The sequence below is a fragment of the Solenopsis invicta genome, chromosome 7, assembly GCF_016802725.1.
Source record: "Solenopsis invicta isolate M01_SB chromosome 7, UNIL_Sinv_3.0, whole genome shotgun sequence".
Lineage (NCBI taxonomy): Eukaryota > Metazoa > Arthropoda > Insecta > Hymenoptera > Formicidae > Solenopsis > Solenopsis invicta.
The window spans coordinates 3,274,481-3,298,603 of NC_052670.1; the positions used below are offsets into that span (position 1 = coordinate 3,274,481).

Genomic DNA, 24,123 nt, shown 5'->3' on the forward strand with positions numbered 1-24,123 from the left:
TTCCAAGTTATACTATCTATAAATAGAGAGAAAAATTCTGCTAATGCAATTTGTTAAATGCAGTAAAAAATGATAAATACATAAATACATGATTAATGTATATACACATATATATATTATAATATTGTGTACATTTTGCAACGAATAAATTCAATGGGAAGGTACATATATATAGTGAGGGTTACATCGAATTTGACCCTGAAATTACCGTAAAAAAAAACCGATCTGAGAAACGACAGATAATTAAAATACAAAGTAAGGAGAAAGGGAGGGGAGAGTGACACACGCGCTGCCGCGCGAGATCAGCGAGAGAGCGCGAGAATCGCGAGATGCGTTGCACGCTATATATGTATGTCACCGAGGTGGTGTGCTCGTCGCTCGGATATCCGTATACGCGAGCTGGCCTTTAAATATTGCTAGAGCGCCGCCGACGTTTCGGGATGACACGCGAGTGAGCGGAACCGGCGGCCCGATCGGTGTGTTGCGTTGTGAACGCTCGTACGGCAGCTAGAATGCGCGGTCACCCTTGCCGCGGTACGACGTACGTGTCGCAAGTGAGTCGAGCTCGCGATGGACGCGGCCATGTTTCCTGCTAGCAGAAATCCTGTCCATTAGTGACTCGCGCTGATCGTGTGCCACCGGAAGAGCGGAGCGTGCAGAATGCCGAAATGCGATGTGAAGACGAGGTATCTACCAGCTACGTTCGCGTGGATGGTTCTACTCGTCACCACGGCGCTCTTCTTCATCTTCCCGTAAGTTGTCCCTCTCTCTCTATCTCTCTCTTTCTCTTCTCCATTCCTCCATCGCTCCGCCTCTCCGCGCAAGCACATTCGCCGAGACAGAGCTCTTCTTCGGTGACTATCACACATGTTCGTTCATTTGTAGGTGCTCGAACTACTATGTCTATCAATGGGGCTTGTGGGTGCCAGCCCTGCAAGGAGTCATCACCTTCTTCGTGGTGATAAACTTCTCGCTGGCGACGTTTATGGACCCTGGTGTTATACCAAAAGGTAACTTTAAATGAGGCATGCCTATGCTATATTACTACAAACCACAGATATACAGAGTTTTTTTTTTTTTTTTTTTTTTTTTGTTTTTGTTAAAGCACCTCCTGACGAAGACCGAGAGGATGACTTCCGAGCTCCGTTGTACAAGAGCGTGGAGATCAATGGCATTACTGTGCGCATGAAATGGTGCGTCACCTGTAAGTTTTATCGACCTCCACGTTGCTCACATTGCAGTGTCTGCAATCATTGTATCGAGGTATGTTATTTTTTAATATTTATTGGAGCTGATTGCAACAAGAAGATATTAATGAGCTTTATATTTTTAGACGTTCGACCATCACTGCCCATGGGTAAACAACTGCATTGGTAGAAGGAACTACAGATACTTCTTCTTTTTTCTTTTGTCACTCAGTATACATATGATCAGTATATTTGGGCTCTGTCTATATTACTTACTGCAGCATAAGGAACAGCTGAGCGAAGTTAATACTATTGTTGCGTATCCTTTACATAGAACATTATTTCCAAAGTATTTGTAAAGTGTGGCTGCTGTAACAAAAGATTTATCCAATGTCAATTTTATAAGATCCTTAATCTTGGTAACAGACTCGTACTCATGGGAGTGGTAATGCTCCTATTCATTCCAATTATTGGACTGACTGGCTTTCACGTGGTCCTCGTTTCCAGAGGACGTACTACGAACGAACAGGTAACAGGCAAATTTAATGGAGGCTACAATCCTTTTTCTCGTGGATGTCTGCGCAACTGCTGTTATACACAATTTGGACCACAATACCCAAGGTATTGCAAGGAGCCAAGGTATTGTAAAATTAATTTTACACTTGAAAATTATTTTGTTCTAATAAATTTTCTGTGTGATTTACAGCTTACTTAAGCCTGATAAGTATTCAGGGAAGCGACGTGGAGCGTGTGCGTCTGAGATATCTACTATAGGCAGTGAGAACCAGGTAAAGACCTACATGGATAGCAGCAATGGTGTTAGAAATGCCAGTTCAAATGCTTACAATAAGGTAAGAGCTAGCGCAGTCTCGCTTATCTCCTTACTTTGTGAACAACGTGATTTCAATTTGGAATCTGATGTTTGAACTCGAGCTTTTACTCTTATTATGATTTGTATCCTTACTATTTATTATCACAGTTACAAGCGAATTTTGGACGAGGCACTATATCTTAAGCACTCTTTCGCTTATATGCAGTTTTCAAGCATGTATAGTATGGCTAGCAATATAGTTGTACCACTTGGAGTAAGTGTAATTGTTAACAGTTTTGTGTATAGTTCTTTAGCACTAGCTTTGTAGTACATTTTAGTGTTTTTTACTATAGAAATTAATATATATAATATATATTTACATCCTTTTCACTATATCCATAGAGTATGAATTATAGCGACGATACCTCATCTATCAATATCATTCAATCCAGAGTCCTAAGATGCCTTTACTGAATTCCTCCTATGGTTTACGCATATCTCATTCATCCAAACCTGATCCTAATATTTGTAGGAAATATATGTAAAGTATATTACAGAAAGAAATATTGTAATATATTATTTTTGTTTGACATCTTTTTCTAATGTGATCAATGACAATGTTGGTTCCTCTTTACAGTTATCTCCTGGACGAGACGGATCGGATACAGATATGGAACCGACGGCGTCTCAGTCCGCGGACTGCGAACCTACGCCACCGTTGCAGAGACACGGTTCCAAAAGCAACTTCTTCCTGCCACCTGTGGAGAACAACGAATCTCCCAGGCATCCTCCGCCGTTGCAGCATCGCCATCCAATACATTATCCTAAAGGCAGTCCACATCCAAGGCCAAGGTACTTGCGGTAAATATGACCGCGATTTTCAATGTGTGAAACGCTCAACAGCGCGATATACTTATGTTCATCGTATTTATAGAGGGATGAATGGATCTCGAAGTCATACACCCGATCCGTTGTCACCGGAAACGAGTGGTTCGCCTGCCACGGTCCCTCAACGTCAGGGCGGCGCCAGTCCGACGATGCAACAACGTATCAAAGCTATTGGAGTACCTACTCCACTTGCCATATCCAGTCCTATACGAAGGTACATCATACTTGTGCATTATCAAAAAAGAAAAATCAAAGTATATATTAATCTGATATATTTGGAGAAGCATCTTTCAATAGTAACGTAAACACACATTTACACGTGATACAAAAATAACGAGGGATCGATTGATTAAACGCTTATATTTGGTGCTTTCTCTTATTCGAAATATATTCTCGAATATTTATATATAATTTCAGATTTACTACTTTTAAATATATATATATATATATATATATATATATATATATATATATATATATATATATCGCGATTTTCACATTGCACAAAATTATCTCAATGTAGAGAGCAAGAGGGAAGCGCCACATTAGTACAATAGTTACAATGCATCTCTTGAGCACGCTGCCAATACAAAGTGAACGATATTCCTCTTATGATATTCCTTTTTGTTATCCTTCGATATGATGTCAGCCTGTTTTGTCAAGATCTCCTATTCCTCACTGTCAAACACCTCACTCTTGCTCTTCTTTCTCCTCCTGTTCTGTCACCACTGTTCTCGCCTTCTGGAGGACAAAGGAACGTATCAAAAAGGAAAATTGCGCAATGTAGCTTACAATAAATATTGTAGAGGATTTAGTACTCTCTGCATGTATATATTACAAGATATATGGTATATAGATAAGTTTGTGTCCCACTGCAGGGGGTGGTAACTGCAAGGAGCTGCTTTCTACCATCATGTTGCAACCTACTGCAGGTAAACACGAACTTCATCCTACGAGGACATACCGTAGTTTACAATTATGCTTTCTTGCATATATATATCTTTGTATATATAGAAAAACATGGTTGTAAAAGTATATACACATACGGCATAAACACACGCGCATACACACAACGCAAGACACTTCCACACATATTTCTTAGGTTCGCTATCTTTTATGTTTCTTGAATAGATGCTAATTTCTTAACAGGAATGATGCGCTGCGCTCTCTCTCCTGTATGTCTCGCCAGAGCCGTATTTGTATGGCTACAATGCTCAAGCACTCGCATATTCATCTTGGTTCACTGTACTGTGCATTTGTCGATTATCGAAAGCATTTTGCGCCGCGGAAGGGATCTAAGATTCGCTGTGTCTGTTACAGATCAAACCCAGGTACACCGACGCAGGTTCGTCGGCCGGATTTCATAGGCGTGATCGAAACGCCGACGTATTACGATGTACAGCAGGGAAACAATATGGGAGTCGGCGTTCCCGGTTCCGTCATTACTGGCTACAGCCCGCAGCGACGTTTCCTGTCGGAGAGCGAGCTTGTGCGACAGGGCACCGATCATCCGTACTCGAGAACCAACAACACGGTAGATAACATACGCGAACTGGCAGGTTCGCCGCAGCGCGGTGTTTACATGTGGAAAGACAATTCTCCTGGCAGCTATCCAGGTCCACCTCCTGGAGGAGCGGTGAGCGGCGTGCCGCATCAGTCGCCCTCTCATCGACCCCCGCCGTACGACTATTACCGCTCCAATCCCACGAGTCCGACTCAGCAGTCGCAGTACGCGACAAATGCTCCCAAGGCAGCGTATCATCCAGCCCTGAGAGGTGGAGTGCCAGTCTTCCCGCCGCATCAACCGCACCAGTCGCCGCAAGTTAAGCGAAAAGCGACTACGATGGCAACACCCACCACACCGACTTCAGGAGATGCACGGCGTCGACCGATGTCCTTCGTCAGAGCCTTGGAGATGACCGACTCCATGGAAATGGTTTCGGCGCCCAACGACTCGAGATCACAGAGACCAACTACACCCACACCGGACCGCGCGAGCGTGTACGATATGAACTATGAAATATCCGTATAGCCCACCTTTCCGATCTCCGCACCATCCTGCGGCTGGACGGAGATTTTACGAAAGCCGCCGAGTCTACATGTCTTACGCTCCACTGAGGAAAGGATATATGCCGTTTATGAGATATCCGTCTGAATTCTTTCGTGATGTAATTACGCGCGTTTAACATTGCACGTGAGCGGTAAACGCAAATCGCGACTGGTTCTTCAGTTTATCGCCATGGGATTATTCTTACGAATATGAGCATTGGACTTGCCACAGCATTCAGGATACACGCGATGTGCACATCTGATAAATTGCCATCAGTGATATATATTGTATATGCGTGTGTGTGTATATGTGTGTATGTGTGTGTGCGTGTGTGGGTAGGTGTTTTCGCGCGCGCGAATCGTGTCGCGATTGACAGTACACAGCATTCATTCTCGGCGAGAAAGTCGGTCCGTCGACGCATTTAATTCGTTAGGAATTTATATGAAGCAGTAAATGTACGACGAATCTTTATTTCTCCAATTCTTCCTTCGGCACTGGAATCTTATGGTACGACAGTAGAAAACCTGCATTTTACGCAAGTTGAACCAACGACATGCAAGTGTCTTGTCGCATTAATAATATCATTGATTTAATCGTTAATGAAAAAATAGATTCCATATGCGTAGCAGCGAAGTATGTTCGTTATGTTAAGAGTAACAGCGTTCGGCCCGACTGACGATCCGAATTAATGAGTCACGGAAGTGTCAACGAAAGTATATCCCGAGCGCACAGAAATTGACCTTTATTGGAACCATCACCGATATTCGGTCCTCTCGCTTGACAGAAGTAATTATATTTTTTAGTACACATTTAAGGTCAGTTTAGATTTTTATACAATGACACCGTGACTCATCCTCCTATAGAATACAATGTTAATCCAATGTCATCCTTTTCTTTCTCTTTTTTTCTTGTTCATATCTCCATTGCCGATAAGGTACATGATTTGATAAACGAAAGAAGCACTAGGGATCACTTTATAATTATCCTTATTAACTCTTCAAACACCAGAGGAGTCCATTGAAAATGGAAAAAAAGGGAGTTACTTAACCAACTTAAGTCATTATCGGGAATAGAATAACAAATCTGTGTAAAATAATCGTGGAATATGTAGCAAATTTTTAATATACATATTTAACAATATTTATACGTAAATGATAAAAAAATATAAGACTTTATAATTTGACTTGTTTGTTATAAATGATGATTTTATCGATGTGCCCACTAACATATTTTATTTCTATATAAAGGGTTTGCAGAAGAGAATGTGAGAAAAAGAAAAAGGTACGAGTGTATAAAAAATAATTAATGTGTGAATAAGAGGAATGCATTTTTAGAAGAGTGAAAAGTACAGTTCTAGTTTTCTTAAATGTATACAGGGGTGGTTGTTCATAATATATGCGCGAACGTAAAATAAAAACTATTTTGATTTTGTTAAAAAAAAAACAGAGAAATAATTGTAATATACACATTACACATAAATCCATTTGCTGCATCCATCGCCGTTATTAAATTTGTGATATACATCCCGCTTTTGAAATTGCATGATGGTTTCTCTATCGTGTATGTGTATAGAAGCCAATAATTATCGGCTATAATTACATTGCTACAGATTGCAACGCAATATTAATTTTGTGTATACGCCCGATTCACGATGGATGGACGCGGAATATCGACTTAGTGTTATACGACACATATCATTTTAACGTCAGACATCGAATATTTTTTAGATTGGAACAAAACATTGCATTTGGTATAACGACTTCTTGATTATACGATGTTATAACGAGGATTATAAGCATTTCTTCCGTATCTCTTGATAAGTTACATTTAGGATTTGTTTAACACAGACTCGTTTTGTTTTTATTAAGATAACAAACTGTGCCAAAAATTCCCCATACTCTTCAATCATGTAGTCTTGCTTTAAATAGCATTTAATGAGACAACGGTACAACGTTACGAATTGACTAAGGTAATAATATGTAAGGTATGGCGAGTATTAAGTGTTTATAATTCGGTGTACTTGTACATAAATATTGCTCGTTACTTCTAACACTTAAATGTACATACATATATCATTCGGTACTTACGTATCGCCACAGCAATGACTACAGAATAAAAATCATGGAACATAGTAAATTATACTGTGTTGTATCGTGGCAATATTTTTTGATGTGATGTTTTTTGTTATTGTGTCAAGCCTATTATTTTGTTGAAAAGGAAAGAAAAAATTACGTTATATTTATCATTGAATCGCGTTCTTAAATTCACAATCATATAATTGTCAAAAGAAATATTTTATTCAAATTAAAATACATCTCAACCAAACAAAAATATTACATGAAGATGTACCTCAATACTAACGCACGTGTTTTTATATACCAATACATTACGTTATACTTTATAAATTTAAACATGTGAACTATTTTAATATAAATTATTAAAGTTAACTAAAGTACTATAATTAAATTAATTTTGATATTGAAAATAATTATCTTTTTCAGTGTTAAGAAATACTAAAACTTATTATTCATTTATTATGGTAATTAAAATAAAAATAATATGATTTGAAATTGAAAAGTCGCTAAAAACTTGTTAACTCGTTATTAGCAAAATGAAATTAACTAGTTTTAATTGCTTATCAGACTTGAAAAACATTTTGGAAATATTTTACATCTTATTAGTTTTAAATAAATTTTATATATATATGTGTGTATACACACACATATGCAGTGTTCCCAAACCATCCTTTTTAAAATTAAGAGACATTTTACTTTTTATTACAGATTCGAATTACACGTAAAAAAATAAACTTGTCTCAGATAGTTTTTCTAAATACCTATATTAATCGTACATTTAAATTTATTTTTTTATCACATTTATTTTTAAGATCATTTTAAAGGTCATTTTATGGAAGCACTTTTCTAGAAAAATGTTTGAGACAAAAGTTACTTATTTTTTTGCATGTAATTTAAATCAATAAAAAGTTTATGTTATATTTTAAAAATTCAACACTAGATCTTAAAGTTCAGTTCCGATCGAACGAGAAGTTAAAAATATCATCATTCGATAAAGTGTACCCGATTTATTTATCATTTTTAGGATTTTTAATAAAAGAAACTTAATTTTAAACAGAATAATCTGAAACATCCTATATATACTCATAATCAGGGATCTGTACAAAAAAACATTATATACTTTCTGTTGAAAATATTAAATATAATAGTATTAAATATAACTTGCAACGGTTCTAATAGTTCTAACTTCTTCAATGTTCATCATTTTATATGATGATTAATATGCTTCTCTTTTTTTCAGATCTAGATCTTTAATTTTATTGTAATTTTAAATTTTTGTACAAAATATAGTAAATGGTTTTTTTATACACATAAAATAGAAATAAATCTCATCATAAAGTGTGTTGTTTTACACTCTCGTTAAAATATATATTTGGATGTTCAAATAAGGTATCGTTCAAACAATCATGTTTAATTTCGTAGCACTTGTTACATGCCGCGGAATATTGGCCGGCCTCAGACAAGTTTATTATCGCTGATCTCTCTGGTTTAATAAATTAGTTAACATATAAAAGAATTCACATTATAATTATATAAATGAAGATTTTGTGATACTTACCCAACGCGCTAAAACCGCAATCAACAAGTTCGTTTTCAAGTACATCGTGTAGCATATGTTTAAAAGGACATCCGTGATAATCTCTAGGTCCAACAGTCGATGACTCTATAATTTTTCGGCATGTGTAAGGCTGATAATCTCGTCGACTACCTTCCTGCCCATAGACAAATCTTACGGTATAGCTGTGCTCTTTGAATGCAGTATCATTCATTACTTTTGTAAATTCATCCTTCCAAAGGGTCATCGCGTCGGACAAAGAAAGTCCCATGCCCTTTAGGAACAAACAGTATTGTACTCTACCACCGTGTGTAAGATGATGATTCTTTCTTAATGCTTTGTGAAGCACTCTCATGCAGAGAGGATAAGAAGTTTCTGCAAGCTATAGTAAAACAGTTACCGTTTGTTAAAAAATAATATAACATATTAAACTCAAATGTATAAGATATTACTATAAAATAATTAATATATCATTTATTAGTTACAAAATTATTCATTATTAAGCAAGCTTCATGTGCTTACCATATCCAATTTGTTGAGTGAAACATATTGTTGTATCTCTTTGTCATGTACCAGAATGGTATTTTCTGTATGAATCATTTTTGCCAAATTGGCAAAGATGCCAGTAAACCTTTCATCATTGCACGAATTAGCTCTAGCTTCACGCGCAATCTGGAATATATATATGTAGAATAAAAAAATGCAATTGTTGGTTGACCCATAATAATTATTTTTATACCTACTTCGAAATTTGATATGAGAATTCTCCTAAAATGTGATGCAAATACAAATGCCAAGTCTTGTTCAGGTACAAAAGCTTCACCTTGCATAACAAAAACTTTACGATTTTTAATTAAACTGGCTATGTGAGAGAAAGGTATCCTGTAGAAATGTGTATTGTTGATATTACTAACATGTGGAGAAGAAATTTGAAGATAATCTCTGATATCTTCCTTTTCACTCTGATTGATCTGAAAATAATAAAGAATATTATTAATTCAAGATTCGAAGAATATTAAATTTAAATGTTACAAGCAATGACTGACTGGTATAAGATCGAAATTGTTAACACGTATGAACTGTTTGATTCCTTCATCATCCAATGAGGAGAACCTCCACTTAAACAGTCGTGATTCTTGCTTAAAGAACCAGCGCTTTTTAAGCGAGTCAAAGGCAACTACAGATCTTAATATAAAGTGAGATATATGATCTTTTCTTCTATTATGTATATCCATATCAGTGTGCGATCTGCATCCTGGACTATCAATCAACCTTGCAAATTCGTCTAATCCTTCTTTGCATAACATTTCAACCAGGATAGCTTTGCGTTGTGATACTGACATTGTCAATTTTTGTAAATGAATATGTTCTACCAAAGAGAGAACTACAACATATAAAAATAGATAAAAAAATATATGTATATAAACACAGAAATAATAATGTGCTAAATAAAACAAGATGTAAAATTCAATTAACCTTTGAGCCGCGTTTCACTGATTTCTTGCAGTTCATCTAATGTTATCTCTCCGAAAGGAACATTCTGATACAATTGTAAATCATGAGAATACACATCGGCAGGATTACTTGACGAAAGTTTAATAGGACTTCGAAATTTCTTTGTAACCAACATTTTTATCTGCCTTGGAGAGTATCAAAAATGGAACAGTAATAAGCAAAAATCAAACAAATAAATCAATTGCTTTCTTTCTTCTAAAATAAATATTTTGCATATCATTCAAATTTGCAACAAACATCGCTAGGCGCATGGCTAAGCGATAGTTGGTAGTTGGCGGTAGTGACTAGAGTCTTATATAAAGAGAGAAGCGATATCGAACCCCCACCACAACCTTCAGTATCCAATTGAGTCCTCCACCGCCATTTTGGGACCGCTCTAACGTCATCAAACACCATTCGTATCATTCTGCAAACAGCTGTGGTCACAATATGGCTGCTTGCTTAGCCAATCAAGTATCAATCAGATTACCAATCAGAGCTTTGGACATCAATGTCGCTTCTCTCTTTATGTCCTAGTTTACACTAGAGTTCTATGTAAAGAGAGAAGCGACATTGATGTCCGAATATCTGATTGGTAATCTGATTGATACTTGATTGGCTAAGCGAGCAGCCATATTGTGACCACAGCTGTTTGTAGAATGATACGAATGGTGTTTGATGACGTTGGCGGTCCCAAAATGGCGGTGGAGAACTCAATTGGATATTGAAGGTTGCGTGGGGGGAGGGATCAATGTCGCTTCTCTCTTTATATAGGACTCTACGCCGAGCACTTGATACTCGTACTAACTAGTAATTTTCTATTAAATTATCTTAATTTTGGAAATAAATTAAAAAAAAAATAGTATATTAAGTTGGTACAATATGAATCAAGATAATTAAATATATGTATTATGTATACACGCATTGTCGAAAGTAAGATAAATTAATAGAAAGTTACGAGTTAGTACGCGTATCAAGTGCTCGGTGTAAACTAGGCCTATGTAGGCTGCGTTCCGAAATTCACTGCCAGTACTGAAAATCTATAGTATACGTAACGTGAACTATAGATTTTCAGTACTTGCAGTGTATATCGGAACGCAGCCTTAGGATTCTAGTAGTGACGAATGACCTAGTTTACACCGAACACTTAACACGCATACCAACAAGTCAAGGTCCGTGGATTGGCGCTGGAGGGGAAGGAAGGTCGTTGCATAGCCGCCATTTTCGAGACAGCGAGTCAGTATTAGTGTACGTAGGTACTACAGCTATTAGTTGTGTGCGTGAGCGAGTGTGCAGTAAAAGTATGGCCGCCGCCATTTTCGTTCCACATCGTTGAAGTGGATGCAACGACCTTCCTTCTCCTCCAACGCCAATCCACGGACCTTGTAACAAGTAACTTTCTATTCAATTGTCTTAATTTCGACAATACGTGTAAATGTATACGTGATATCTATATTTAATTAATTATCTTGATTCATATTGTACCAGCTTAATATACTATTCATTAGATTTATTACCGAAATTAAGATAATTGAATAGAAAGTTACTAAATATTACGCGTATCAAGTATTCGGTGTAAACAAAGCCTATGACGAATGAGGGTGCAGTCCCATGGAGCGTATCAGGCGTATCGCGGATTGCGCGTATCGAAAATCTGACCAATCGCGAACGTTCCGCTGCTTCCGCTGTTCTTGGTTCGCTGCCGTTCCGCCGAAGTTATTCTTTAGCGTATTCAATCGAGCGGATCAGAGCGGATTGAGGTTAACATAAAGAAAAATAGCAGTTTCTTGTAATTGATACAATTAAAACAATTATGAACAAAGGAAATATAAGTCCTGTGAGTAGCATATAGTATTTTAAAATATTATTTTTGTAATACTTATTAATTATAATATTTTAAGGTTAGTTTAGAATTTGACGAAGCATATTTTTGATTAGTCTACACTGATTATTTCAGTTTAATATAAATACGGATATAAATATTGTATTATGAATTGCAAATTACAAATTGCAAATTACAAATATTGGTCTGACCCAATATTTCCGTTTTCCTTTATTCGCAATTTTTCTCTCGTTTTTTAATGCTTAATAATAAAGCGCATAAAGATTAATAATTTTACGATGTATTTCATGCCTGGTAAAAACATCGTAATTTATTCGTTTTAAACGTTTTATTAATAAAGCAATTGAAAGCAATATTGTTTTCGATTTCATTCTGCACCTGTTAAAAGTCAAATGTTTTATTTACTTATACTAAATAAATTAATAAATTAAATAAAATTCACTTTATATATACTGTGAATATTCTACTATTCTTCCGTCTGCTTTTGTTCCTACGGTCCCATGAAGCGGAATTCGCGTAAGCGGATCAGCGGTTCACCAATCACAAGACTGTTTGGATGAGAGAAATAACAAAATTCGTTTCGTGATTGAGCATCCGCTTAATACGCTTACGCAAATTCCGCTTCATGGGACCGTAGGAACAAAACGTTCACGTACCGAAAGCAGCGGAACGTTCGCGATTGGTCAGATTTTCGATACGCGCAATCCGCGATACGCCTGATACGCTCCATGGGACTGCACCCTGATGAAAGTATTGATAGTGCGACATTAAGGCCGGTATTCATAGTCGATTCTTATATTTAAGATTCTTATATTTAAGATCGTCTTAAGTATCACCTTAAGATGCCATCAACCAATCAGAGAGCCGTATTAGCATCTTAAGACGTTGCTTAAGACAATCTTGAAATAAGACTCGACTATGAATACCGGCCTAAGGACTCTAACGTATAATTGCATAACTACGAAACCGGAAGTAAACTATTTTGCGGAGATTTTAGAAGTGCTTTGGAGCGCCTGGTTAACCAATTGGAACAAAGAATTTTACAAATTGGTCCCAAATCTTGGACAGAGAAAGAATTGATCAATCGAATTAATTAGTTAACTGAAATGTTCAAATGCGATTGGTCAATTTTCTTTCTGTCCGAGATTTTAGATCGATTTCTAGCATCATGGATACAAGGCTTTAGAATACTACTAGAGGCGCTATTGCCCAATGTCCAACCTTCCCTCCCTGTTGGTGTTAAAGGGACGCCATTTTACATCAATCAAGCAAGTTGGAAACGGCACCGGCCTGTATTAAGGAAAACGATTGTTCGAGGAGGTAGAATTTTATATTTTGTTGTGATTGTATCGTCCTCAAGCAGCTAAAGTGGGGACGGGTATCAAATATATCAAATTGAACTGGTAACTCTGCGACATACTGTCATGAGAGTCTCGTAGTAACTGTATCGTTCGTTCTTACGTGTGCCAAAAGTATTTTAGTGAGACAATTTGATTGCGTCGCTCGGCTGAGCTCTCTTCGGACATTCTCTTGCGTTTGTCGTTGTTTCGTGCGAGGCGGGTGCGTTACTTCCGACGGAATACAATTGTAAGACCCGCTTGTATCCCGGTAGTCCGCCATTACGTGCTCGCGTCGTAGTCGGCGTACCATCCGGCTTCGCCTCGAAGCTGGAGTACATCATCCTAAGAGTACAGCCAGGAGATTCTTTCGCCGTTAATCATGTGAGTAAATCCGTTATACGCAATCAATAATTAGGTAATATTTAATATTTGAACAATTTTTGATCTATTTAATTTTTAACTCTTTCTTTTTTTCCCTATGAACTCACTATTATACAGGGCCCGGAGTCGAAAAGACAGCACGGGTAAGAGTGACTCTGAAGCTACAGATAAGGAGAATAAGAAGGAGAAAGGTAGAGACAGGGAACGAAAAAAACGGGCAGCTTCCTCCTCCAGCAGTGGTTCTAGGTAGGTAACAGTAAAAATATTAGAAGATGTAGTATAACCCTATATTTACTTAAATATTAGAGATTTCTGATGATTGGAATGTATTTATGCTATCAAATCATATAGAACATTTCATATTCAAGAATTCTTGTAGGACAAGAAATTAAACACAGATATTTTATTTGATGATCATGAATATTAAACTATTCAATACTTAGAATTATATTTTATTGACAGATATATTTAAAACTGTTTAATAGCTCATCAGATAGCAGCTCTGGATCATCAAGCTCTAGCAGTGGCAGTAGTTCCAGATCAAGCTCTAGTTCTAGTAGTTCGTCCAGTAGTTCTGCTAGCTCTTCAGCAAGTTCTAGGGATCGAGGAAGAAAAAGAAGCCGCAGCAAGAGTGCCGATGCCTCACGGAGACATGATAATAAAGAAAAGGAAAGGGATAAAGAAAGAGAAAGAGAAAGGGAGAGAGAAAAAGATAGGGATAAGGACAGAGACCGTGAGAAGGAAAGGAAAAAGGGGAATAATGTTGTCCCTGATAAAGCTAAACAAAAAGCACGATCGAGGTATTAACTTTGTAAACTCTAATCTTTTCTTGTTCATAATTAATTAGTCAATCAGTAATTATTTCCTTAATTCACAGATCTCCCTCTCCACGTAGAAAGCGTAGGGAGCGTTCGCCGATTCCTAGACCGACAAAGATACACATTGGTCATCTAACACGGAACGTCACCAAAGATCATGTCATAGAGATATTTTCTGTATATGGTCAAATAAAGATGGTTGATTTTGCGGTGGATAAGCTTCATCCAAATCAGGGAAGGGGATTTGCTTATGTCGAATTCGAAACTGCAGATGAAGCTGAAAACGCTATGAAACATATGGACGGGGGTAAAACGTGGTTTATATCGGTGTCACTCGATTGTCGCGTCATTTTATCGTCACGCTAACGCATTTCGTAATGATTTGTTTACAGGGCAGATAGATGGTCAAGAAATCACGGCTGCTCCAGTATTATTGCCAAAGCCCCGACCGTTGCCGATGCGACGAATGTCACCAGGCAGACGCGTGATACCACGATGGGGAGGTGGCGGTAGAAATACACCGCCACGTTATCGCAGACGTTCGCCGCTAATGAATCGACGCCGAAGTCCTCGACCACGACCACGCAGAATAAGAACTCGATCGCGAAGTCCACCGGGAAATCCTCGACATAGACACCGTCGTTATACAAGATCTAGCTCGAGTAGTTCTCGATAATAATTTTTCATCGCATTGTACATAAGAAATATCAAACTAAATATGATTAACATTTTTCAAACTATTGTGTTAAAAGTAACACAAGCAAAAATAAATGTAATGATTTTAATTATAATAAGACACGTTCACTAATAACGATCATAAATTAGTTTATATAAATAGTACAATAGTTTAATGTTTCATCGAAACATTTTTGAAATATACTTAATTTCACAATATGTATTGATTGGTCTCCTTTGTAGTAATTGATACCTAAAATTTGTAAGAACTAGTTTTAACGTTATATCATTACTACGATATTATTAAAAGATAAATATTTGTATAAAAAATTAATGTATAGTTCATAAAAAAATTGATATTAGTATTAATTTTTTTATAATTGTTTATCCCTAATCATATTTAATGTATTGAAAAGGAATCATAGGATTTCATTAACCAAGTTTTTTACATAAATAAAGACAAAATATGTTTAATAATGTTATGTAAGAGAAACGACAGTCTGAGGGAATGCGTTTCTCTAATATGAAATTATATTTTAAAATATTGGCTATAAATTTTTTAGAATGTTTTTCATTTTTAGCAAATGAGATATATATGTATATATGTATACATTTATTTACCAAGTTGATTTCGAGTTTTATCTGCAATCTCAAATTCGACATGTGAATTGCTATTTGAGACGAACATTTTTAAGGTCAACCATTTTTTTTCACTATATGTTTGAAATTATAAGCAAATGTTTAAAGTTATATGTATATATTAATTTTTAACCAAAAATTTGACGATTAAATTAATTTGAAATATTTTTAGCTTTAGTTTACGATTGCATTTCGAATTGGCCAATCATATCGAGAGTTTATAGAATTAAATAAATTTAATAATTGATATAAGAATATTTATTCAACTATAAAAGGTTCGTTTCGACCGAGAACTTCCTCTCAATTCTTACATAATTTTTAACATATAGTCAAGTAAAAATGACTGATTTCGCTTTAAATACGTTTGTCCCAATCAAAGAAGATAATGATGTAAAAACATAATTATTTTATCTCCTTTTCAGTGTTGTTTTTGGTCTTATATATACACAATTTTATACACAGGGCTGGTAAAAGTACTGAAAACAACAAGATTGATAGAAACTATGATTATTAGATCCTTTTACAAAGAATCAGTGTTTTAGAAAAAACCTATTCACACAAAATCCTCTTTTATACTTCGCGATATCTACATGAACAAAATCATTGCATCACATTGTAACTTTGCGTTGATGAAAAATATCTACAATTTTTAAACTGCGTGTGTATAATTAATTATATAATATACAATTTTACTGTGATTTTACAATATAAACGGAACAGAGTTTGGGAATTATTTCGATTATTCAGAAAAGTCACGTTTTTTCTTTTGAGGCACCAGGAATATTCGAACGTAACCTGGTCCATGGCACATAACTTTCTAAGAGATCTCATAATTGGCTCTCTGGTAACACAATGATGTATATGGCTGAGAATAGAGAGAATGGTTAAATGAAAAGGATAAAATTGCCACAATTTTTATGGGAACATATAAAAAACAGACTGTGAATGTTATATGCACATGCACACAGTATTAAATATTCTTTGATTGAAGCACTTTGGCACGGACAAACTGCTGTTATATTAAGCATCATCCTGTGTTTCTCAAAAAAAGAACAACTGTCATAACTTTATCAGAGATAGTTTGATTTTATTTGCATCTTCGATTTACGAAAAAATCGAAGATCGGTTAAAAACAAATTAATAATTTACTACTCTTGATTAATTTTTCTTTTTTATATCACAGGAAAGCACGAGAGTGCTTTTAGTCAGCATGCAAATGAAAAAAGCATGTGCCGCCGAAAGCCAAAGAACACTTTTCATTTTATATACCCTTTCCTCTTTTTTTTCTACCGTCTCTAATATACAAATTAAAATCTAGAAATAAATTTACATTCGATCGTTTGTATATTACATCAATTAAATAAAGGCAAATCTTACGCACTTGTATGTCAATAGTAGAGATTCAAGTTCGTTTATACGTCGCAATAAATAAATAATTAAATAATTTTTGAGTAATAATAGAGATCCGCTTATTTAACTCTCCTAACTTCTGGATTCTTTTTTTTTCCCCTTTTACGTAGCCATCGCCTCACGTTCTATAATAACTATTAATATTACACACGATACTTTTTAAAATGTACGCATAGTTATCGTCGTAATAATTAGAGCTCGTTACCACTACAGACAGTCAGATCACTGAAACTGCAGAAATCACATAACGACAGCGTTATTATTTGTGATACATCAGCGATGCCTCCGTAATTATTTCACGAAACGTCATCATTCATTTAGCCGCAGTTATTGGTGGAACACCGGCATTAATAGCAAGGCATCTTTGTTACGTTTTCGCATAGTTCTACGCGTTTCCGTACTCTTTCTCAATAACTATAAATATTATATTTATTATATATAGTATTATGTACACTTTCTTTTTTAAATAACGCTTCTTCTCTGTTAGCAAAATATCAGCACCGAGCTTCGAGCGTTAATTGGGTGGGATGCTCAAAAGGTCGGCCCGTCAGTGCGTTCGCTCGCGGAAGCCGAGGACGCCGGAACGATGTATCATCGGGATTGCGATCCGTCCTCCTTCTTGTGAATATCCGCGTGCATGAGGGCATTTTCAAGCGGACGTGTCGGTACTCCTGGGCCGGGTCCTGCTCTATGATGCATATGTAAGTTGCTGAGCGGACCTGGACTAGGGTCCTTACTCCTGAGTGCGTTCACTGGCGGTGGAGGATAGCCGGCGTATAGTTTCGCTCGTTCCTCTTCTTCTCTGAAGGCCGCTACTAACGGATTATATCGTAATTGTTGTAGCGTGTCGAACCGATACTCCCGGAAGGGATCACCCGGCCAAGGAGCTCCCGGTTGACCGGCAGGCGCAGATGGTGGTGGAAAATGTTGCATCGGATGTGCGCTTAAACTGGGAAGCATGCTACGCGGCATAGAATGCGAAGTTGGCATACTGTGTGGATGCCTCGTAAGATAAGCATGCGGATGCGGGTGATGGTATGGTCTTGGATCGGGCAGTGGATTTGGTCCAGGTCCTGGCGCGGGCCCTGTCGTTCCGGGACCGGGTACCGGCGGCCGTGGAAGCATTACAACCTCGTCGTCTTTACTACGCGGTTCTTCTTTTACGCGCACCTCCCCGGTATCTAAAGGCGCTGAACCATTCCTGAGCGGCGAACGATCTCGGGATACGACCACGTGTTGTCGATTCTGGTGAAGTAATCTCTCGCGCTCCAGCTCACGCCTCTCCATCTCGCGGCGCTCCTTGTCTCGCCTTTCTCGCTCCCGTTCGGCCGCTTCCTGTTGTTTCCTTTTCTCCTCTTTCTCACGTTCCCGCCTCTCTCTCTCACGTTGCTCTTCTCTTTCCCTTTCTCTTTCTCTTTCACGTCTGATACGCTCACGTTCCCGTTCGGCACGTTCACGTTCTCGTTCGCGTTCTCTTTCCCGTTCACGCTCGCGCTCTCGTTCCTCCAACTCGGCACGCCTGTCTATCGCAGGAGGTTCCGGCTTCAGACCCCATGCAACAGTAGTTTGTGGAAATCCGGTAGTAGCGCGTTGCAATCTGAAATTTTATATATATATATACAAAAGTTAGTTAGAGTATATTAATAGAAAAATTATGATCCAATAGCTGATTGATGTTTCATATACATACCCTCGCCATGGATCGTGCACTGAACCAAGTCCACCTAGAGGCGGCATTTCCCTTGGTGGAAAAGTTGAAAGATTTGGAAAATTGGGATTCGGCGCGCCAAACGTTGAAGGATATCTTCCAAAGGGAGATATTCCTGCTCCTACAATATATATATATATATAAAAAAATCATATCCATGAACAATCACTGAATTACACAATGCAGTTCAATGTATGTATCTACAAATGAACGTGCGCACGTAAAAATAAATGTGAATCTTTGTTACCTCTATTACCTAAATGTGAGGCCGTTGTTGACAGAAAACCGACAGGATGAGGTGGAGGTGGTGCAGGATGAGCAGATGGTATGTTAGTGGGAAAGGGAGGTGCCATTGATGGTGCACCGAGTCCAAGACCACTGGCTGGTCCCCCTGGATAAAGATGGCCCGGTGGTCTTAATAACTCAGTTTTGGTACTAACGACACTTCCCGCCTTAGCTTCAGCCTGTTGCTTTTGTTGATGATTATATATCTCCCACGCAATACGCACGTGCATCGCATTCCATTTTCCACTTTTCTGTAAAAAGATCAATTGTTTAAATATATACAAAGGTCAAAAAAATTTATGTTTAAAAGTACCTTTGGTGCAAACGGAGTTAAATGATTAGGTGGCACAAAGGGTGTTGAAGGTGGTCCAATTCCGGGATGAAGAAGTCCAGTGTTAAAACCAGAATAACCAGAAAGGTTTAAGTTTCCACGAAAAAATGGCGATTCAACTCCTCCCAATTTTGGGATGTCCTTAAACTATTAAAAGACAATTTCGTTTAACATCAGTTTATATGTATTGACGAGTTTAAAATAAGTTTGATCGGACGATCAATCATGCTAAATAAATATTTAATCTAATTAGGTAACAGATATATTTCTTACAATTGGAGGTGGAAAAAGCGTTGACGCTGCAGCTGTTGGCAACAATGGTGTCGTATGCTGATGTACATGCGTGTGCTGATGCTGATGATGATGCATTTCCGTTCGAAGATACGCTGGTGGACCCAAATTCCCCACTCCAACTCCAACATTTCTGTCTTGAGACGCTAAGAACCTACTATCGAGTTCTCTCCTCAGAAGATCTGCTTGACCTGCAACATGTGTCACCCCTTCTTTTGGTTAGTGCATTTATTATCTGCTCATATTCACACAGACCGCAATGCGTTGAAAAAAGTTGGATTATAAGCTTACTTGTTTGAAACAAAGACTCCGCCGAAAACGGATTAGGATTGGTCGTCGGCGGAGGAAGCGAGGGCAGTGAAGTATGCGGGCTTGAGCTAGACACTGGAGGTGGTAAAGGCGCTGCGAACATGGGTGGTGGAAACGTGTGTATGCCGAGTGGTACCGGTGGCGGAGTTGGCCTCGGAACAGACGTAGCTGTTGCTGGGGAGAGCTGGGAAGCTGTGTTGCTGCTGTTTTTTTTTGTTTTTTAGGAAAAAGATTTTTATTATTTTTGTACAACTTTTATCGATAGGTTTAAACCTTAAATTGCTTGAACTTACCTAATCCAACCTTGTGGCTTGGTGTATGCAGGTAGACTAGAATTGGCTGGAGAGGAGGTGTTTGGCACACTAACAGGCGTTATGCTGCCCCGACTTAGACTACTCACGTTACTGCTGTAACAAACATTACAATTATTATTAAAATTTCCTATTGTTACTTAATTTTGATAAATGTGCCCGTAATACTGCAATCAGAAGAAAATATTTTACCTGTAACTATCTCTTTCCCGACTGGGACTATGTCCACGTGGAGAGTTATTGTTTCGTCCAGACAGACTGCAGGCCACCATGTCTCTATGAGCGATAGTATTTGCCGTGGTAACTGTATTAGTTATAGTGGATACGCATGTTGTGGTGGCAGCACTCAGTGGAGTATTATTGTGACTCGTGAGATTATTTCCTATAGTCTGCTTACTTATGTTGGTACAGGGAGAAGCTCTACTCCCTCTCTGAAATATAATTATTATCCTCGTTATGAATATTCTGTACTTGAGATAAACAGTATTTGTTAGTAATATAACTGAATGTTGACGCTATACAATATGATGCGTATAACTTACCACGTCAGCGCGCGACGAAGCAGAGTGAGATGGGGATGGTACCGCAGGCGGAAGATATGGGCTGTGATTTAAAGCAGTGTACGGAGTGTAGAGGGGTGGATACGACGGTTGCGTTTGCGGATACGCAGCTATAGGAATAGGCGGTGGATAACTCGTGGTGGCCGCTCCGTTCGATGGTGCTGCTGGCGTAACACCTAAACTGGCTACCGCTGGACTAGTTGTATGACTCGAAACGAGGGGCCCAATGGTTGGATGCAATGCAGGTATCGTAGTGTGCGGTTGTTGGGATAGGGAAGGTGGTGGCAGAGCGGGGGAAGCTGGCCGCTGTTGCGGAGCTATTGCACGTGGATTCGCTGCCAAAGGACTAGTCATCTGAAACATAATAAATAACAACATTACCCCCTTTCTGTGTACACAAACAATAAAAGAGTTTTTATAACGCAATAGCTTACAGGAGGCTGGGATATGTGAGGAGGCAACGTAGGGCTGGGAGGACTTGGCGCTGTTGGAACTGGTGCAGACGCAGGCACAGGAGGTGGTATAGGTGCCGTTGCTGGATTAGAAATTTGACCACCCGTGTCCGGTGGAGATCCGCCTGCTCCGTTTGTGGGTGGTACGTGTGGCGAAGAAGACGGCAATTCGTCTAAAAACAAAAAGAAAAAATTGCAAATGAGAAATATATTATACAATGTATCGGATAAAGGCAATATATTTTCAGAGCTGATTGTTCTATATAAATATTCACATTTTTTATTTTTAAGAGCATTACTTACATTTACGTGTGAGAGGTGGTGGGGTAGAAGATTTAAAGAGTACAGATTCGGCATCCGAGCCCTGTAACATAAAAATAATAAAATAATTAAAGAGGCATTTATTTTCTTTATGATAGTACAGTATCTACAGGAAACGTGCATACCTTATCGTCTTCTCCTTCACTATCACACTGAAAAGAAAAATTAAATGAATTAATATGTCGTACTTATTACCAGGATTGTTAATTTCAAAACTACATCTATATGAATTATTTATGTATTATTAACGTTTTGTTTACACAAATTTCTCATGTAGATAATAGCATGTAAATTATTATAAATTGGATAACACAATCCAATAAATAATTAAGTTATAAGATTATTAATGTTAATATATCTTGACTATTAATAAAATAAAAATATATAATATTAAAAATATTGAGAAATTGAATATAATTTTGACTATTTTTATGAAATCTAACTTTTTTATGATTTATAGATTAATTATATAACATGTAAAACATAGTTTACATAGGCCGCGGTCTGATTCACGCTCAAATGTTATGGCGTCATTCTATCTTTATCATTTATTGGATGTTGAAAACAAGGCTACAAGATGCCAATCTTAGCGCTTGAAGTGTTTGGATTGCAGCTATCGTTTACATTGTATAAGTGTAATGTAGATTATATATATTTTATATATAAATGCCTATCCTCTGCTTATCATCATAATATATAATTTATAATCTTCTGAGGGTATATTGATTAAATGTAGATACTTACGATATAACCTTTACCCGAACTGCAATGACTGCTAGCCTGCATTATAAAAATAGATTCATGAATAAATGTAACCAACTAATTTTCTAACTTTTTATGATTGATTCAATAAAGAAATTGGCAAGTATATTTCTTTTCTTAATCACACAGCTAGAAACTAAAGAAAATAATACATATACATATATATATTATATAGAAAAATATCAAACTAATGTTGTCACACTTGGAAGACATGAGATAACATTTGTTACATAAATTTTAACTTATACAATTATATTAATGTTCCAAGTTATATAATTACAGCACGTAGAACTTACATCGCTGAGATGGTCCCTGGAACTGTCTGCGTCCTGGCAATCCCTAGGTATACCAGGGCCGTGCAACTGTTCAGACGCTCTGCCACTGTCGTCGCTTGTACCTGCATCTAGGCCCTGTAAGAGAAATTTTTCACACCACTGTTACTGCCATCATCACTTTTAATTGAGATACATCAGCATGGTTTCAACGTGATTTAATTTAAGATTAGTCAATTACCTGGTTTAGCGTCGAGGGTGTCAGTATGGAATTGTGTGTGTAATGGTTATGCTTGAAATTGTTTTTGATGTGGTGCTCGTTGTGCCTGTTATTTTGCCCTGTGTCCACCTTTGGCTTTTCCTCTACTATCGATAGCAAATTGTGCAGCTTCTTGGCATTATTTTTACCAGCTAACTTTATTGCACTCTGAAAACAGAGAAAAGAATATGTAAGGGCTGTGTTCCAGTGTATGCTGTCAATACTGAAAATCTATAGTTTGGTACATTATAAATTTTCAGTACTAGTAGTGAATTATCAGAACGTGGTTAAAATAAGAATATTCTCTTGGGCACACAAACGCAATCACATATATCTATTATTGTACAATTTTGTATATTATATATATATATATAATTATATTTTATTTGTAACTTTTTATTTTATCGTTACATTGTCCATAGAATTGTGCGCATTGAACGCAGAAAATAATGAAAGCGTGTGTCCAACAGCACATTTGCAAAAATCCACGTCATTGCAGATTTTAATTTTACATTTAGCGAGAAGCGTCATTTGCATTATTATTTACGTCATAAACATGAATCACAGTCTTTGAACGTATAAACATCGCCGTCACTTTCATCGAAACATCGGCACCATATTTATCTACCTAATATCGTTAAATCGCTGTTAAAATCAATCCGCGGATATGCGAGAAGATGCGCCCACCTGCGTCGATGAAAAACGCGAAGCGTCGCCGCAATCAGGCCACTCGCAGCCGCTTGCTAGTGTCTCGCCCGCGAGTCCGCGGTATAGAGTTTCATTCTTCGCGCCCGCGCGATACTGCTCCTCTTAACGTGCGACGGCGGCGGTGGCAGTGGCAGCGACGACAACGACGTCGTCGAGAGCCATGCTCCGGAGTCGCGCGATCGAGATTTCGCACTGTGTCGCGCACGCACCCCGGAACGCCGCCACGCAACCCGATACGCAATAGCGCACGTCGATGTAAACACCGCGCGAAGAAATGGCCCGACTACGACGACGACAACGACGGTGGCGGTGGTGGTAGTGGCGATGACGACGGCTCCACCAGGAACGTCATCGACGACGTACAAGTCGAGAGAGCGCCGGAGTCCGC

At 37.8% G+C, this 24,123-nt stretch overlaps 4 protein-coding genes across 10 annotated transcripts in view; 2 read left to right on the forward strand and 2 right to left on the reverse strand.

Moving 5' to 3' along the window:
• The first annotated feature begins 271 nt into the window (after positions 1–271).
• On the forward strand, positions 272–7,072 carry LOC105199910 (palmitoyltransferase ZDHHC5-B). Of its 4 annotated transcripts, none has more exons than XM_011167227.3 (9): positions 272–752; positions 886–1,010; positions 1,106–1,263; positions 1,334–1,506; positions 1,614–1,826; positions 1,894–2,038; positions 2,636–2,859; positions 2,933–3,100; positions 4,207–6,119. In XM_011167227.3, exons 1-9 carry the CDS (start codon positions 661–663, stop codon positions 4,916–4,918), a joined length of 2,010 nt encoding a protein of 669 aa, XP_011165529.1. In that variant the 5' UTR covers positions 272–660; the 3' UTR covers positions 4,919–6,119. The 4 variants fall into 4 exon arrangements, with proteins under 4 accessions (XP_011165529.1, XP_011165531.1, XP_011165530.1 ...); XM_011167229.3 differs by having other exon boundaries at positions 284–752; positions 1,614–1,808; positions 4,207–7,072; XM_011167228.3 differs by having other exon boundaries at positions 287–752; positions 2,636–2,850; positions 4,207–7,072.
• On the reverse strand, positions 6,730–10,404 carry LOC105199911 (DNA primase large subunit). Of its 3 annotated transcripts, XM_026130327.2 has the most exons (7): positions 10,043–10,403; positions 9,613–9,950; positions 9,310–9,537; positions 9,089–9,238; positions 8,745–8,948; positions 8,570–8,674; positions 8,354–8,494 (listed from the first exon to the last, which is right to left on the reverse strand). In XM_026130327.2, exons 1-7 carry the CDS (start codon positions 10,194–10,196, stop codon positions 8,480–8,482), a joined length of 1,194 nt encoding a protein of 397 aa, XP_025986112.2. In that variant the 5' UTR covers positions 10,197–10,403; the 3' UTR covers positions 8,354–8,479. The 3 variants fall into 3 exon arrangements, with proteins under 3 accessions (XP_039307406.1, XP_011165533.2, XP_025986112.2); XM_039451472.1 differs by having other exon boundaries at positions 6,730–8,674; positions 10,043–10,404; XM_011167231.3 differs by having other exon boundaries at positions 6,730–8,494; positions 8,570–8,948; positions 10,043–10,401.
• A 2,720-nt stretch (positions 10,405–13,124) lies between these two features.
• On the forward strand, positions 13,125–15,486 carry LOC105199912 (RNA-binding protein with serine-rich domain 1). The gene is made up of 5 exons (XM_011167232.3): positions 13,125–13,624; positions 13,742–13,870; positions 14,110–14,424; positions 14,502–14,749; positions 14,835–15,486. Coding segments are annotated over exons 1-5 (978 nt in total). The 5' UTR covers positions 13,125–13,622; the 3' UTR covers positions 15,119–15,486.
• A 761-nt stretch (positions 15,487–16,247) lies between these two features.
• LOC105199960 (atrophin-1) overlaps positions 16,248–24,123 on the reverse strand; it is a 33,068-nt gene continuing 25,192 nt past the window's right edge. Inside the window, exons 1-16 of one of the 2 annotated variants that reach the window (XM_039451456.1) lie at positions 23,575–23,643; positions 23,010–23,195; positions 22,793–22,906; positions 22,479–22,514; positions 21,860–21,886; positions 21,717–21,777; positions 21,396–21,586; positions 20,944–21,315; positions 20,594–20,832; positions 20,384–20,497; positions 20,073–20,293; positions 19,764–19,993; positions 19,473–19,637; positions 19,122–19,410; positions 18,857–18,995; positions 16,248–18,763 (exon numbers count right to left, since the gene is read on the reverse strand). In XM_039451456.1, the coding sequence (XP_039307390.1) occupies positions 17,758–18,763; positions 18,857–18,995; positions 19,122–19,410; positions 19,473–19,637; positions 19,764–19,993; positions 20,073–20,293; positions 20,384–20,497; positions 20,594–20,832; positions 20,944–21,315; positions 21,396–21,586; positions 21,717–21,777; positions 21,860–21,886; positions 22,479–22,514; positions 22,793–22,906; positions 23,010–23,195; positions 23,575–23,628 (3,444 nt within the window). In that variant the 5' untranslated portion in view covers positions 23,629–23,643 and the 3' untranslated portion in view covers positions 16,248–17,757. Of the gene's footprint in view, positions 18,764–18,856; positions 18,996–19,121; positions 19,411–19,472; positions 19,638–19,763; positions 19,994–20,072; positions 20,294–20,383; positions 20,498–20,593; positions 20,833–20,943; positions 21,316–21,395; positions 21,587–21,716; positions 21,778–21,859; positions 21,887–22,478; positions 22,515–22,792; positions 22,907–23,009; positions 23,196–23,574; positions 23,644–24,123 lie in introns of those variants that run through there. The other variant, XM_039451457.1, reaches the window with a different exon arrangement.